General features: G+C 33.6%; 1 protein-coding gene across 2 annotated transcripts in view; it reads left to right on the top strand.

The window, feature by feature from the left end:
• LOC6044648 (protein singed wings 2) overlaps window positions 1-17924 on the top strand; it is a 35237-nt gene that overhangs the window by 13633 nt on the left and 3680 nt on the right. Inside the window, exons 1-2 of one of the 2 annotated variants that reach the window (XM_038266307.1) lie at window positions 4010-4248; window positions 15022-15533. In XM_038266307.1, the coding sequence (XP_038122235.1) occupies window positions 4199-4248; window positions 15022-15533 (562 nt within the window). In that variant the 5' untranslated portion in view covers window positions 4010-4198. Of the gene's footprint in view, window positions 1-4009; window positions 4249-15021; window positions 15534-17924 lie in introns of those variants that run through there. The other variant, XM_038266308.1, reaches the window with a different exon arrangement.

Genomic DNA, 17924 nt, shown 5'->3' with positions numbered 1-17924 from the left:
TTTTGTCCGACACAACCATGGTGAGCAGTGGTCCTCAGCCAAACGGATATTCCGGGTAAAGTTTGCATTTTTTATGGTTGAACTGTTGCTAGACACAACAACAGATTTGGGCCTAGCTCAGCTGAAATTTTCTGGCACAATCGAACAAATGCGATTTTTGGAAGAGAAAATTAATCACTTTTTTTGTAATGACAAAAATCAAAATCAAATTATTCGCTCTACAGCATAGCCTTGCGAGATTCCTACTCAAAACTAGGTGTCCGAAAGCTTGATTGTTGAGGCAATTGCAAACCCTTTTTTACACCTTAGCTTCCATCCACCCCGGGATTCGAACTGACGACCATTGGATTGTTAGTCCAACTGCCTACCAGCGACTCCACCGAAGCAGGACCCAGGGAGACGACTCCTACACCTGGACTGAGCTAACGACCTAACCTCTAGGTTAGACCGGGGCCAACATTTACTTCCCCATCCGACGGAAGGCGTGATTAGACAAATCTCGTCTCGAAAGATGCCACCGGGACCTTCTGGAATTGAACCCAGGCAGACTGGGTGAGAGGCCACCACGCTTACCCCTGAACCACAGATCCCGGTAATGATAAATAAAAGGCAAAAATAACTAATTAATCAAAGCCATTCAAGATACTTGTTAAAGCACACAAATGTTCAAATCCAACTTCAGTGAGAAACTGTCAAGTAAAAATAGAACTCATTCAAAGAACATTTTGACACATGCCTACATGCCTTCATACAATTTTAGCAGCTTTTCCACACAAAAATTGCAGTTAAATATCCGAAAATCTGTATCCAGGATATAGGTTTTCTGATGAAGTTGGTATCTTGGGTACAGTTGTAGATAATAATGAGGATAGTTAAAGAAAGTTTCATGAGGAAATAAATTCCAACGTAATTTTACTATTATTTTTGTTATTTTAGGCTGGTACAAATTTTATTAAAAGTTTCATTAGGGGCCGAGCCACGTAGCCCAGTGGTAACGCTTCCGTCTCGTAAGCGGTAGATCGGGGTTCAAATCCCGGCTCGGACCAACACAACTGGTGATCCTTTCCCTTCTGGAATCGATTGCTTAGTAAAGGGAAGGTAGTGTATCGTCACAAACTGGACCTTATCACGACACCTTAGGGAGGCGACCTATGGAATGTTAACATTAACCTTAACATGTTAACATTAAGTTGAGAATGAAACTGCCACTGAATCCGCTTTGTAAATGCCGGCCCCGATACTCTTCAAGGGTGTTCCCCTCAGGAACTGGGAAAGATTTACTTTTTTTCATCAGGGGGCAAAAAAATATTTTTTCAAAAAACTTCAATATTTTTATGAAAATTTAAGTGCAATTTGTTAAAATCAATTTAAAATGAATTCCCCTGCGTTTAGAATCATTTTTAGCATGTTTGGGTTGATTCAAAAATCTTTTGAATTTTTGAAAATTTTCGATGTCTACAATCGCTAAAGTTTTTTTTTCGCTAAATTTATTGTTTTCGTCAAATTTTACTTTTTTTGTAAACTTTTATTGCAAAACAACTGAACTAGTGTAAAATACATTTTAAAACACTTTTTCCATGCAAATGTTGAAACTATGGTATGTTATTTTAATATTTATATTTTTTTATTTTTTTTTGCCCCCCCCCCCCCTCGACTCCGGCCAGAGCCGAGGGACAAAAACTTTTAAAAATATTTGCATCGGCCTTATTTGATAAAGTCATCCAAAATAGACACCCATTTTTGGTCCGATTTGTAATGTTTTAAATGAAAATTGTATGAAACTTTCTAATCAAGAAGTATCTCTTAAATTATAAAGAAAAACGAAAAGAAATCGAAATGGTTATTTTTAATAATTTGTTTGTGTAGTTTTTCGTTTTTTAATAAAAAACACGATTTTTCGAAAAATCATATCTCCTTAATCAGATTTTACACCATCATGATTATGGCTCACAAGATGTCGGTTTTTATCCCCTGAAATAAATTTAAAAAAATCTTAAATCTAAAACATTTTTTTTTTGGAATTTAATTTTTACTGATTAAAAGTTAATTTAGTAAAAATGCATTTTATTAAGTAATAATAGTATTATTCATCACCTACATAACAGATTCCTACAAAAAAAAATCAACTAATCTTAGAGCAAAAAATTAAAACAAAAGTCTTCTCAGTCAAAGCGTGTTCGATCTGAAATTTCTCGAATGAAGATTATTTTGGAAATATATATTTTTGTAATTGATAGACGCAACTTTTGGTTTCCAGGAAAGTATAATAGGTCATCGTTAGGGTTAGTGAAATTTCACGATTTCGCGGACAGCGTGAAATTCGTGAAATTTGGCTTTTTCCGCGAAATCCCGTGAAATGTTATGTTTGTGTGAAACTGTTACGATTTTTCTCAAAATGATTTGTCTAACTCAAATAGGAATAAATATAATCTTATGAACTACTGTAGAATTCAGCGAGTGAATACCCTTGTTCAATTACTAACATAGGGTTAGTGATTTTTGACGATTTCGTGGACGGCGTGAAGTTTGAGAAATTTATCAATTTTCTCAAATCATGTTTTTTTTTCAAAATAACAACAAAATAAATATTTCATCCATACATACTATTTAAGTTAATTTCATTACCTTTCAATTGAAAAGCTTGATATGCAACATTTGAAGAATTGTTCAGATTTCTCAGTGTTTTTAGGAACATACTAAGTTTAGTAGGTAATATTTGCATTCGCTGTAGTAACAATTTTACTGCTATTTTATTTGAAAGGTAAAGTTTCAAAAGGAATTGACAGAATCATGATTTGTTTGATTAAAAATAAAACTTAAAAAAAAGTCCTGTTTAATTTTAACGATATTTGATAATTTGGGTGGATAATTCCCGTGAAAGTTTAAAAAATTCCTTTTCTATTGTTTTTGTTTTCATTTTGTATACAAATTTTGATTTCGTTACAATTGAAGTTTTTTTTACTTTTGATTGAAAATTCACATTTTGAAAAGAGAGCAAAAAAATCAAATTATTTTACTTATTTTTGCTGGACAAGATTGTTTAATCTTGCTTTGATATGAAATTCAATAAAATGAAGCAAATCAGCGAGAACTTTTAAACTTTATAAGTCGTATATTAAAAAAAAAGCAGTTCAATAAATGAGAAAACGCATGCTTTACATTTTATTTCAAAATATATTTAGAGCCCATCCATAAACTACGTGGAATCTTTTTTGAAAATTAGGAGAATTTTGTTTGTGTCTCGTTCAAATTTACGATTTTTTTATGGTCATTGAAGAATAATATATAATGAAGCATGAAAAGTAGTTTCTTTGTTACTAACATAAGATTTTCAGAGTTATTTTAACATTTTTCACGGTCCGCGAAATTTGCGTGAAATTTGGTGTTTTGAAATTAAGGTTCTCGTGAAATTTGCAATTTTTGAGCGTGAAAAATCACTAAGCCTAGTCATCGTTTTAATTTTAAAGTTTTAGTGAAAAAGTTTTTTGCTCCTGCGCGTGGCGCGTCGAGAATAAATCTGTTTTTATTTTCAAAAAATCGAATCTCAAGAACGTACGGATAGATTCGGGTTTTCATGCGATTTTTTCAAATGTTTAGCTGTTTTTTTTTCCGGATCTCAAAATATTTTGCCTTAAAGGGAAACTAATCACCTTTTGTTTGCGTCCAAGGCAGTAAAAATCGGTTGAAATGGCACAAAGCAATGAATTTTTGAAAAATGTGTTCTTTTTTTTGGCGAAAATTGCCGTTTTTGGGACCACTATAGCACGGTGTAAATCACCCTAATGGCCAAGCATAAAAATACGGATCTAATTATTTCTGCCGAGGAACCCCAGATGTTTTTTTTTGGTTATGCTCTTTTTAGATGGAATTGCATTGTTAATTTTATTTGCAACAGTATGAAGTAATTCAACCAAATATTTGGTGATCACTGCCGTATAGAAGAAGAGAAGGACACAACATCCCACGATTCAGGTTCATTCATCCGTTTTCGCTATCAGTTGAACTCTAGTCGTCGCGTCGGCGAGTTGTTCTTCTGCCCGCGGGCTAACTCTCGCAAAGTTTCGAATCTCAAAATTATCGCGCTCGCGCCAAAATCGTGCTAAACCTCCGTGGTGTTAAAATAGCTATTTTTTTTAAATCTCGTGTTTACTCACTAATCGCTCACTTCCTAAATTAAGGAGAGTCGCGTGTGATAATTATGGCGCCGGATGACCCAAAAACCTGGCTTTGGTTGATATCGTTTGCGGTGTAAGTGTTGTGGGTTGTAACGAAATGTTATCCAGAATTTGATGCACAATATTCGGAGTGGACATGCGATTACGTGATAAGTTCAAGCTTGTCCGGCGGGGTGTGAATGTCACCGTTTGTTAGCATCACGCTGGCTGCAGAACGATTATCTGGCTTGTGTTAATTGAATGGAGATGATTTTGCCGGTTTTTACTGCGAGTTGTTTCTTTTTCCACCGCACGCTTCAACGTTTGGTTTCGGGTTAGGCTTATCTGCTGAAATTTGTGTTTGGATTATTTTTGGGGTAATTCTCCGCCAACTCACACAGCAGTTGCCCCGACCCCTCTTCGATTTGCGTGAAACTTTGTCCTAAGGGGTAACTTTTGTCCCTGATCACGAATCCGAGGTCCGTTTTTTGATATCTCGTGACGGAGGGGCGGTACGACCCCTTCCATTTTTGCACATGCGAAAAAAGAGGTGTTTTTCAATAATTTGCAGCCTGAAACGGTGATGAGATAGAAATTTGGTGTCAAAGGGACTTTTATGTAAAATTAGACGCCCGATTTGATGGCGTAATCAGAATTCCGAAAAAACGTATTTTTCATCGAAAAAAACACTAAAAAAGTTTTAAAAATTCTCCCATTTTCCGTTACTCGACTGTAAAAAATTTTGGAACATGTCATTTTATGGGAAATTTAATGTACTTTTCGAATCTACATTGTCCCAGAAGGGTCATTTTTTCATTTAGAACAAAATTTTTCATTTTAAAATTTCGTGTTTTTTCTAACTTTGCAGGGTTATTTTTAAGAGTGTAACAATGTTCTACAAAGTTGTAGAGCAGACAATTACAAAAATTTTGATATATAGCGGGTGACCATGAACGGCCATGATCGATGACGACCAACTTTTTTAAAACTTTTTTTCGTAAAATCGTGATAACTTGTGATGTTTATAAGCAAACCCCTTATGTATATATATCAAAATTTTTGTAATTGTCTGCTCTACAACTACAAAAAACACGAAATTTTAAAATGAAAAATTTTGTTCTAAATGAAAAAATGACCCTTCTGGGACAATGTAGATTCGAAAAGTACATTAAATTTCCCATAAAATGACATGTTCCAAAATTTTTTACAGTCGAGTAACGGAAAATGGGAGAATTTTTAAAACTTTTTTATTGTTTTTTTCGATGAAAAATACGTTTTTTCGGAATTCTGAGTACGTCATCAAATCGGGCGTCTAATTTTACATAATAGTCCCTTTGATGCCAAATTTCTATCTCATCACCGTTTCAGGCTGCAAATTATTGAAAAACACCTCTTTTTTCGCATGTTCAAAAATGGAAGGGGTCGTACCGCCCCTCCGTCACGAGATATCAAAAAACGGACCTCGGATTCGTGATCAGGGACAAAAGTTACCCCTTAGGACAAAGTTTCACGCAAATCGAAGAGGGGTCGGGGCAACTTTTCCCGATTTCGTGTGAGTTGGTAGAGAATTACCCTTTGTGCAAATATGACTGTAGCCGAAAAGTGCTTCTGGAAAGATACAACAGCTATTTTTAGAGTGAATGATTGCTAAGCGCTTCTTTTGCAACTTCAACAAAAACAAAAAAAATTAATAAAATTTCAGCAACTGATATTCACTAAGAACCAATCTGACTTTGCACTATAAGCGAAAAATTCTCCGGTGAAGGTAAAAGGAACCAAAATTTTGAATTTTGTCGCTGGGCTATTAAAAAAAACCGCAACGCGTCCTTGTACTAAACGAGAGGCATCGTGACCCCAATCCAGACCAGATTTTGATTAACCCTGAAGCGGGCGTTCACACTGTAGAGGGGAAATTGAATATTTTTTTTTCTGCTTTTATAAATCATGTAACACGTGCACGTGACTTGCGCTGATGAAATTGCGGTACAAATACGTTGAAATTTATGGACGCTGAAGAATTTGAATTGAAGAAAAAGTCTGATAATGAGATCATTTAGGTTTTCATTTTGAAGTTGGTTTAAAATAATGTTTTCATTTTAAATTATTTTGGCAATAACTAATATTTTATAGCTTTTGCTTCTCTCTTTTCATATCGACATTTATTTTCGCTTAAAAAACTTTTTCAAACAATTTGTTTTAGCTTTTTCAAGATTTGAAAGTGCAGATCGAAAACAGACATGAAATTTATTAAAATATTTCAATGAACTCTTTGACATTTTTCCTAATTTTGGTAGTAGAACAGTTCTTTACGAAATAGGTCTTGTTTCTTTAATTTTAATTTTTGTATTTTTTAAACGGGCTGAAACTTTTTTGGTGGCTTTGGTTTGCCCAAGAAGCCTTTTTGCATCATTAGTTTGTCCATATAATTTTCTATACAAATTTGGCAGCTGTCCATACAAAAATGATATTTGAAAATTCAAAAATCTGTATCTTTTGAAGGAATTTTTTGATCGATTTGGTGTCTTCGGCAAAGTTGTAGGTTGTAGATGGATAAGGACTACACTGAAAAAAAAATGACACTTTCACTTTTTGTCACTAAAATTTCTTTTTCAAAAAAACACTATTTTTTATAAGTTTTAGGGGACATCAAATGCCAACTTTTCAGAAATTTCCAGAGTGTGCCAAACATTTTTGATAGAAGAGTTATGAATTTTTGAATCAATACTGTATTTTTTTCAAAAAATCGAATTCTGGTCGCAAAAATTGTCAACATCATTTTTCGATGCAAAATCGAATTTGCATCTAAAAGTATTTCAGTGAAAGGTTGATAAAGTGCACCGTTTACAAGTTATAGCCATTTTAGGTAACTAGTTTGAAAATAATCGCAGTTATTCATTTTTTTTTAAATTAGTGCCCATGTTTGCTCACTTTTGAAAAAAAATATTTTTGAAAGCTGAGAAAATTCTCTACATTTTTTTAAATCAAGACTAACATTTCAAAAGGGCGTAATATTGAATGTTTGGCCCTTTTGAAATGCTAGTCTCGATTATTTTTTTTGAAAATATTGTTTTCGAAAAGATTGCAAAATTTCACGAATCTTTCATATTTTATCATTGTAAATCGGACCATTAATAACTGAGATATCGACGTTAGAAAATAGTGTGTTGTTTGAGTGAGACTTAGAAAACATCAATTTTCCTATTTTTAAATCTCTGCATGGCAATATCACAGCAACTAAGGGTCGTAGCAACAACGTTCAAATAAACAAAATATAGAGAAAAAATTGAAAGTTGGTTTATATGTGCACCAATCCAATTTATAAAAATTAAAAACTGCGACTTTGCTTTTCAAAAAAGTTACCTAAAATGGCTTTTACTTGAAAACGGTGCACTTTATCAAAATTTCACTATAGTAGTTTATGCAACAAGTTGCAAAAAGAGGATTTTTTCAGCACGAGTCGTACATTTATCCAGTGGGTCTCGTGGCGCAGGGGTAGCGGCTTCGGCTGCCGATCCCGATGATGCTATGAGACGCGGGTTCGATTCCCGCCTTATCCACTGAGCTTCTATCGGATGGTGAAGTAAAACGTCGGTCCCGGTTTCTCCTGTCTCGTCAGAGGCGCTGGAGCAGAAATCCCACGTTAGAGGAAGGCCATGCCCCGGGGGGCGTAGTGCCAATAGTTTCGTTTTCGTACATTTATCCAACGAGGTTCACCGAGTTGGATACATACGAAGAGTGCTGAAAAAATCAAGTTTTGCAACGAGTTCCATACAACATTTTTTGCAATTCCAAAAAACACACACTGAGTGAAATTTTATGTCAAATTTTCATGTATTTTGTCAATAAATCGTTTAAATCAAAAAAATGATGAAAAGTGTTTCTTTTCGAAACAAGTGCTGAAAAGTTCAACTTTTCTGCACCCATTTGAGTGCTGAAAAGTAGAACTTTTCAGCATTTATTTTGAAAAGTGTTGCTATTCGATTCTGTTATTTTTGGTACAGAAAAGTAGGCTATTTCGTCGTTCAGGAATGACAGGAAAAGTAAGTAGTTTCATGACGGAATTGCAAAAAAGAAGTTGAACAATTTTTGCGACCAATTTTAGATTTTTTAAAATAACCAGTATTGATTCATAACTCGGTCAAAGATTTTTTGCACAACCTGGAAATTTCTGGAAAGTTGGCATTTGAAGCCCCTAAAAATAAAAAAATAGTGTTTTTTTGCAAATCAAGTTAAATAAAAAATCACCAATTTTTTACCGCCAAATTTGTAAGGAAAATTATTTGAACGAACTAATGATGCATAAAGGCTTCTTTGGGCATACCGAAGGCACCAAAAAAGTTACAGACGGATTAAAAAATACAAAAATTAAAATTCATAAAAAGACCGATTGCTCAGGAGAGGGAAAGTATTTCTTGGAGCTTTTATAAAATTTTACCATCACCTCCGTTTAATGTAGTTGATATTTCATTTATGAGCAATTCTCTGAGATTTCGGTCATTCGATTTTTTTGTATTTTTTAATCCGGCTGAAACTTTTTTGGTGCCTTCGGTATGCCCAAAGAAGCCATTTTGCATCATTGGTGTGTCCATATAATTTTCCATACAAATTTGGCAGCTGTCCATACAAAAATGATATGTAAAAATTCAAAAATCTGTATCTTTTGAAGAAATTTTTTGATCGATTTGGTGTCTTCGACAAAGTTGTAGGTATGGATATGAACTACACTAAAAAAAAGTGATACACGGTAAAAAAAAATTTAGTGATTTTTAATTTAAATTTATGTAATGGGCGTAATATTGAATGTTTGGACCGTTTGAAATGTTAGTCCTGATTTAAAATTGTTGAAAATACTTTTTTCGAAAAGTTCGGAAAATTTCACGAATGTTTCATATTTTGACATTGTAAATCGGACCTATAGTTGCTGAGATATCGACATTAGAAAATTGTGGGTTGTTTGGGTGAGACTTAGAAAACATCAATTTTCCTGTTTTTTAACCTTTGCATGGCAATAACTCAGCAACTAAGGGTCGTATCAACTAAGTCCGAAAAACCAAAATATAGAGAATTTTCTCAGCTTTTCAAAAATATTTTTTTCAAAAGTGGGCAAACATGGGCACTATTTTTAAAAAATGAAAAACTGCGACTTTATTCAAAAAAGTTACCTAAAAATGGCTATAACTTGAAAACGGTGCACTTTATCAAAAATTCTCTGAAGTACTTTTTGATTGCAAATTCAATTTTACATCGAAAAATGAAGTTGAAAAATTTTTGCGACCGATATTTCGATTTTTAAAAAAAAATCTGTACGGATTCAAAAAATCATTAATCGGTCAAAGATTTTTTGCCCATTCTGGAAATTTCTGAAAAGATGGCATTTTATGTCCTCTAAAACATATTAAAAAAAATAAATAAATAAAAATAGTGTTTTTTTCAGTGATCCCCGTGCACCGCGTTCAACCGCGTTCTCTGTTTTCTGTACTCGATCAGACACCAGCACCGGGTATGCATGCGTACAAGCAAACTTAAACTTTGCCGTGTACAGGCTGTACCCGTACACGAACCTCAAGTTTTAAACCGAACCTTGCACCTCGGGTACAAACCCCGTGCAGGCCGACGACGCAGAAAAGAGACAAAAATATTTCCCTCACGCTCCCTCTGCTGTAAAGCGGTGTTTCATTCTCCGCTGCAGTCACACTACGTGTTTGCCACAGAAAGAGTGAGAAGCAGTCATTTTTTTCGTCTTTTTATACGCTCTTCGCTCGCACGGCGTTGTACCCGAGGCGTGCACCCCGTGTTTACACCGCGTGTAAACTTGAGTGCGCCGTGCGGGGAGAACTCAAACATGGTAGCCTGGTGTGTTTTAGGTTCATCTGCACTGAAAACTTGTACGGCGTAAACGGCGTGCGTGCGTTTCGGGAAGACTGTTTTTTTTTGCAAATCAAGTTTTAGTGACAAAAAATTAAATTAAAAATCACCAATTTTTTTTTACCGTGTATCATTTTTTTCAGTGTAGTTCATATCCATACCTACAATTTTGTCGAAGAAAAAAAAATCCTTCAAAAGATACAGATTTTTGAATTTTCACATATCATTTTTGTATGGACAGCTGCCAAATTTGTATGGAAAATTATATGGACAAACCAATGATGCAAAATGGCTTCTTTGGGCATACCGAAAGCATCAAAAAAGTTTCAGCCGGATTAAAAAATACAAAAATTAAAATTGAAGAAAAAGAACGATTCCGTAGAGAACTGCTCTTATGCTTTTCTTCACCACCCTCTCTGGCTTGCTTTCGCAATCGCTGCTCCCTGTTTGAATTTTATCTTGACCGGTTCCTTACCAAGTGCGTACTCTACTTGTTCAAGAATATGCTGCTGGTCAAATTGTCGTGATTGTCTATGACTCGTGTCATTGCTTTTTCTAAGAGAGCACCTGCTTGCAATAGGAAAAATCTCCCTTCCAAGAATGTTTTGTTTGTTTTCGCAAATGTAAATTTACCTCATCAACATGCTCCATTGCTCTTCCATAAATTGGCAATATCCGTTGGGCTCTTGTATTCATTAAATTGGAATTTTTATGACAGTTTCTGAAATAAATTATAAATCTTTGCTAATTAATCTCAGTCTTATTATTATTTTATTTTTATTTTGAAAAAAAAAATTACGTACAAATGGCACTTAACATCGATCCCATCGATGTTGTAAATCATGTTGCCTCTCATAAATAACTCCACAAATATTCTCCCCTACGGAATCCTGGGTCGCGAGTAATATTTATAACGCTGTAAATTTGTAAATTTGGTAGCCAAAGAAGCGTTGCGCGTACACGCCCAATCAGCTGGTTGTGCGTCGTCCATCCATCTGTTTCTGCCAACGAAAGCTAGCCATTAATTAAAACTTGGCGTCAAAGTTTCGAGCTCGTAAAAGGCCAAAAACAAACACAGAAGACACACACACACTCACACAGCAGAGTCTTATGGCGGGCCCAGCCCACGCAAAATGTAGAATCAATTTACTACACCAAACACCATGCAACTTTATCGGCAGCTAGGCTTCTAATTTAGCCTTTAATTACTGTGACGTAGGATTTCGGTGTAATTTAATTGGTTTAACTTTGTCAGATAGATGTTAGATGATGCTGGCTGGGGCGTTTATTTCTAAAGTGAAACATTTGTAATTATTTTGTCTTTTTTTGCAACCTTTCTCACTCTAGCATTTATATAAACCTGAATGCACCTAATATGGATCTCTTTATCAAATGTTCTCTATTTTCCTAAAAAAAAAACCTCATTTATTCGTTTGACACTTTCTTTAACTCTAGCTCAATAGTCCCCTAAAACATTTTAACAAAAAAATTTAAATTAAAAAAATCGGAAAAATATTTTTGCGATTCCATAAAGAAATTATTTACCGTAGAACGGGGTGATTTTGATAGGTTCGCGATTTTTCCGCAAAATAAAGAGTACAATTGAAATACGTACGGAATGGTTTAGAATCATACTGACCTGACCGTGGTAGAGAAGTGTTCAAAGTACCCCAAGAAAAACTTGTCATAAAATTTTGGAAAGTTTAAAAAAGTTAGTTAACTATAGTTAAGATGTTGATTAAAGACATTATTTTAAACTTCTCAAAGTGTCATGATTTTCTCAATGAACATGATTTTGAATCGGTAAACGGAATGCATTTTCGGATTCATTGGACAATTTTCCACTAGGAGAAGGTAAAATAATTTTGTAAATAATAAATATAGTCATAGTTTTTCTTGTTAAAGTCATATTTAAGAGGTTCAAATTTTATTTGTACGTTAAATGTACCATCACTAAAGTAGCTGATAAAGTTTTTAAGAAAAAAAAAATCAATGTTAATATTTAGTTAACTAAGTTTACAAGCTTTTTAACGAAATACATTTAAATTGTAGGCAAAATTGTTAAAAAGTCGGAATTTTGCCTAAAATATTTTGTTAAAACTTGCTTTGTTTATAAAATTATCGATTTATATTGCATTTTATACTGAATTCGAAGCACGAATCACAAGTTTTCACATTTTACATGATATTTGTTCAACTGAAATTGCTTATAAATTTGGAGATTATTTTAAATTGTGTTTCAAAAACACATATATATTTTTGCCTAAAATTTAAATATATTTTGTTAAAAAGCTTATAAACTAAGTTAACTAAATATAAACATTGATTTTTTTTCTTAAAAACTATATCAGCTACTTTAGTGATGGTACATTTAACGTACAAATAAAGTTTTAACATCTTAAATATGATTTTAACAAGAGAAACTATGACTATCAAAGTTACCCCGGAATTTAAACTAAGAATTTTTAACGTAACTATTTTTCTAAACACTATTAAAAAAAACTTTTTTTTCAAAATAGTGCACGGACTTTGTGTGGCCTATCCCAGTACATGTTTTAAAAATAATAATCTTGAGAAAAACCTTACCTGTTGTAAAATAATCCAAAAACAAATTGAAATCCTATCAAAGTCACCCCGGTTTACGGTACTTTACATGAATAAATCTTATTTTTGCAACTTGTTGCATAAACTACTATTTGATGTGACCATTTTTTATTCAAATATTCAACATTCAAGTTAGCCAATTTTTATAAAACTTGTGATTTAACAGAAAATTACCTTAACATTGTAATATGCGATGTAATATTTTTTTTTGAAAATACTAAAAAATTTCATTAAATTACGTATTTAAAAAAAATACTCAAAATTTTAGTTTTTTACAATATGGGTATAAAACGATTGGGATTTTTTTGAAAATACAAAAAAAATGACAAAACTACGTTTTTCAAAAAAATAAATACTCAGAATACTCAATATGGGTATCAAATGATGTGTTTTTTTTATACATTTTTGAAAATACTACAAAAATTCACAAAATTACGTATTTTCGAAAAAATTTACAAAGTTCAGTTTTTTTTTCATGATAGGTATCAAATGATTGGGATTTTTTCATACATTTCGAATGTGGTAGCATTTTTTTAAAATGCTGTAAAATTTTACAAAACTACTTATTTTCGAAAAGAAATACACAAAATTTCAGTTTTTTTTTACAATATGGGTATCAAACGATCGAAATTTTTTCACACACTTCGAAAGTTGTATCACAATTTTTTGAAAATACTATTTTTTTTACAAAACTACGTATTTTATAAAAAAAATACTCAATATTTCAAAGTTTAAAAATTCATTACATTCTGAAAATAAAAAAATTCCGATCATTTGATAATGATGATGATATTGTAAAAAACTGAAATTTTGAATATTTTTCGATAATACGTGTTTTTGTGAAATTTTTCAATATTTGAAAAAAAAATTTTTTCTTACATTCCAAATGTATGAAAAAGTCCTGATTATTTGACACCCATATTGCAAAAAACTGAAATTTCGAGTATTTTTTTTTTTTAAATACGTAGTTTTGTGAAAATGTTAAGTATTTTCAAAAAGTTTTGTTATTACATTCAAAATGTACGAAAAATCCCAATCATTTGATACCAGCATTGAAAAAACTGAAATTTTGAGTTTTTTTTTAAAAAAACATAGTTTTGTGGAAATTTTCAGTATTTAAAAAAATGTATGACATTCGAAATTTATGACAAAAACCCGATCATTTGATACCCATATAAGGCTTTCTAGTCAGAAAATTACCAACACATTGAAAGTATGTTTACATGACAGCTGGACGTTTGTTTGCATCTGGTTATCACTTTCTAGCAATTTTTTTTTTGTCTGGCGACTTCTAGCTGGTTTTTTTGACTGACCGCCCGATATGTCAGCCAATATACTTCGCAGGGCTGTGACAGCTCGAGCTCGATCATTGTTTGCATCAGGGCACTGACGAGGAGTTCATCATTTTTGGGATAAATTATATTTTCTTCACTGGGCCTAGAAAGTCTTATTGCAATAACAAATATTTTGAGGTTTTTTAGAGTAAGAAATTGCATTTGCAAAATACAGAAAAAATACGTCCTTTGTGAAAGTTTTCATGTAACTTTTAAAATTAAAATGGATAGCTGCCATCATCCCGATTCCAAAACGCTATAAATTTTTGATGTTTGTATGATTTTTCATTTGATTATAGCCAATGTCTCCCATATATCCAAAATCCCATAAGCTCTGTGCTTCAGTTATGCACGCCTCGGTTTTGTATCCCCCATATGCGGTGCTAAACCAAGGCATGACTGTAGTCGCTTTTTTTTCAATTTTCATACAACACCGATAGGCCAAATGGTTCCCATGCATGAATTTTTCTTGAAATTTTGAATCGACCACTAAAAGTTCAGATCGTTCCGAGGAACTTTTTGCAAAACGCTAATGGTGAACAAACTGTTTTACAAATTCTCATATAAAATGGACGCATGATTTTCCAATGTTTATATGAAGTTTAGGAGGGATTCGTTCCTTGTACTTGTTGCATGCAATTGTTTAGTCAAATGGAGCTGCCACAAGCCATCCTAATTCTTCACCAATTATATATGACCCTTGAGACCTTTCAGTTCTTTCTTCGTAATATTTTAGTGAAGACTCGTATGCATTTTTTATGTATTGACGTTTAAAACTGACCATGACTCTCACATCCTGATTGAATTTGTCAGGTGAACCCCCTTTTTGGATCCGTGTTCAAGAAGAACTGCAAAATATCAACCTGTCCCAGCTACAGGGTAAACAACGACCTCTTGTAGAGATATTTCTCATTTATCACTTTGGCACGCCAATCGAACTGAATCACGTGCCGTGCTCCATCCAATAAAGACATGACAAGCCATTTACGTCCAATTAGAGATGCATCGCCACAACACACAAATCAATTTACTCAAACCCGCCATGATATCGATGAATTCCACAGTTTCGTCCCCCCGACAGTGGCCGAACTACCGATGAGTCTGAAGAACCTGGCCGTTGACAACGTGATCATCGCGGAATGCTCCGACCCGGCCCGGTTGAGGATGCTCGAGGGCAAACAGCACTGCAGCTTTGAGCCGGGAGGAAGAACCGTTTGCTTTCGTGGGTTGGACACACGCAGGACGCTGCACAGCCAGGGTCGTTTCAACCGGACCAAGGAGTTGATACTGTGCGATTGGCCAACGCAACGGTTCGACCCGCGCGAGCTGGCGGAACTGGTTCCAAATGTGGAGAAGTTTGCCATCACTGGAGAGAGGATGTGGATGCTCAAGTATGACTTTCCACCGCTGATGAACCTGTGGGCGATTAACATCACTGGAACCAAGCTGAACCAGACGAGGGCGTCCTCGTTTCAACGACTTCCGGCGCTGAGGCAACTCAACATGAGGGGCAACGCGCTGGTGGAGATTGTTCCGTTCGTGTTTCGGAGCGCCCACGTGGACATCTATCTGCAAGGTAGGTTTGCAAAGTAGGTGACCTTTGAAAGATTAATTTTGTTGAACTCAATTTGTCCCGAATGATTAACAAAATAATTCCCGATGTGCGAACAAAGCCGGATCAGACGGATAATAATTAACGAAATGTCCATTAACTGTGAACGGCTTTCTGGAACATTAACCTCGAATCCCCCTCGCTGATAATGAAAAATACTTGTTTACGTAATGGATTTTGCGGTCGGCCGGTGCGCAATTTACTGTGGCCAGTAAAGTGCATGTTCATTGTCATTTGTTCCGCCCAAAAATGCCCTTTGGAGCTGCATGTTATTATCACAGCCAAAGTACATTTCCGAGGTTATTCTGTCCAACTTTACCACAGGATGTTAAAATTTTAATCATCTCATTAGCAAACAGTCCCAGTCTGACATGTAACCTTTTTTAGGCTTCATTTTCTAATGTTGGATACCGTAAACCGGGGTGACATTGATAGGATAGGCCACACAAGGTCCATGCCTCGGTCCGTGCACTTGTTTTCAAAAATAGTTTTTCAATAGTGTTTAAATAAATGATAGTCTTGTTAAAAATCAGATTTACTTTATTTTCACGTCTAATATACCATCACTATAAATAGTTTTTATAGTTTAGTTGTTAACTAAGTTTATATCTGGAGTTTTTTTTTGAAAAGGTCCAATAAACCAAATTTCCAGTTTTTGCTTTTTGGGTGTTTTTAGAACCGCCCTGAGTCAGGGGTATTGAAAAACACCCAAAAAGCAAAAACTGAAAATTTGGTTTATTGGTCCTTTTCAAAAAAAACTCCAGATATGCTTTTTAACGTAATCCTTTTAAATTTTAGGTGGAATTTTTTAAAAGTCAGAATTTTGCCTTAAAACCTAGTTTTTCAATTCATATCTGGAATTCATTTCTGGAGTGTTTTTTTTTTTTTGAAATGGTCCGATAAATCAAATTTTCAGTTTTTTACTTTTTGGGTGTTTTTGAAACCGCCTTGAGAGGTATGAAAAAACACCCAAAAAGCAAAAACTAGAATTTGGTTTATTGGACCTTTTAAAAAAAAACTCCAGATTTCAAATTGAATTCGAAGCACAAATTTTTTTTTTACATTTTTTATAAAAATTGTTATACTGAAAATGCCTGAAAATTTCAAGATTTTTTTTATTGTGTTTCAAAAACACATAAAATGTATTATTTGGAAATAACTTTATATTCTACTAGTGGAAAATTGTCAAAAGAATTCAACAAAACAATCCGTTTTTCGTTTCGAACTCTTTATAATTGGGCAATTCTCTACCAAAACCGGAAATTGATTTTATTTGTATTTTTTTATTTGACTCAAACTTTGTGGGCGCCTTTCCTATGATCAAATATGCTATTTTGTGTTATTAGTTCACACATACAAGTCTCCATACAATTTTGGCTGCTGTCCATACAAAAATGGTATGTAAATATTCAAACAGCTGTAACTTTTGACTGAATTTTCTGATCAATTTGGTGTCTTCGGCAAAGTTTTAGGTATTGTTGAGGTCTATTGAGAAAAACATAGGTACACGGAAAAAAAATTACAGATTTTTTAATCAACTTTTTTTTCACTAAAATTCAATTTCCCAAAATACGTATTTTTTGATTTTCGAGATTTTTTGTTATGTTTTAGGGGACAAAAATTTGCAACTTTTGAGCCATAGAGATACATGGTCAAAAAATCTGCCGCCGAGTTATGAATTTTTGAAAAATAGTGATTTTTGGATAAAATCGACGTTTCATGCAAAAACAAATTTGACATTATTTTATAATGCAAAATTGAATTTGCAATCGAAAAGTACTTTACAGATTTTTTGATAAAAGGCTCCGTTTTCAAGATATAGCCACCGAAAGTTCGATTTTAGCGAAATATTTGCAGTTTTTCGATTTTTAAAAATAGTGAACATGAGTGACCATTTCTAAAAATATGTTTTTTTAAAGTTGAAAATTTGCTATAAAATTGTCTAAGAGACATTGAAGATTGGACCTTGGGTTGCTGAGATAGAGCAGCTTTAAGAAAAAAAAAACACGAAAATTGAAGTTTTCTAAATCTCACCAAAACAACCCACCATTTTCTAATGACGATATCTCAGCTACTAATGGTCCGATTTTCAATGTTAAGACATGAAACATTTGTGAAATTTTCCGATCTTTTTGAATTTTTTTTAAAACCAAGACTAACATTAACAAAGTGCTAAACATTGAATATTACGCCCATTTAAAATGCTAGTCTTGATTTAATTAATTTCAAAATATTTTTTTTTTGTGAAACTTAGAAAACTTCAATTTTCGTGTTTGTTTTTCTTAAAGCGGCTCTATCTCAGCAACCCGCCTCTTAGACAATTTTATAGCAAATTTTCTGAACTTTTCAAAAAAA

The sequence above is a fragment of the Culex quinquefasciatus genome, chromosome 3 (genome assembly GCF_015732765.1).
Source record: "Culex quinquefasciatus strain JHB chromosome 3, VPISU_Cqui_1.0_pri_paternal, whole genome shotgun sequence".
Classification (NCBI taxonomy): domain Eukaryota; kingdom Metazoa; phylum Arthropoda; class Insecta; order Diptera; family Culicidae; genus Culex; species Culex quinquefasciatus.
This window is presented reverse-complemented; position numbering and strand designations above follow the sequence as displayed.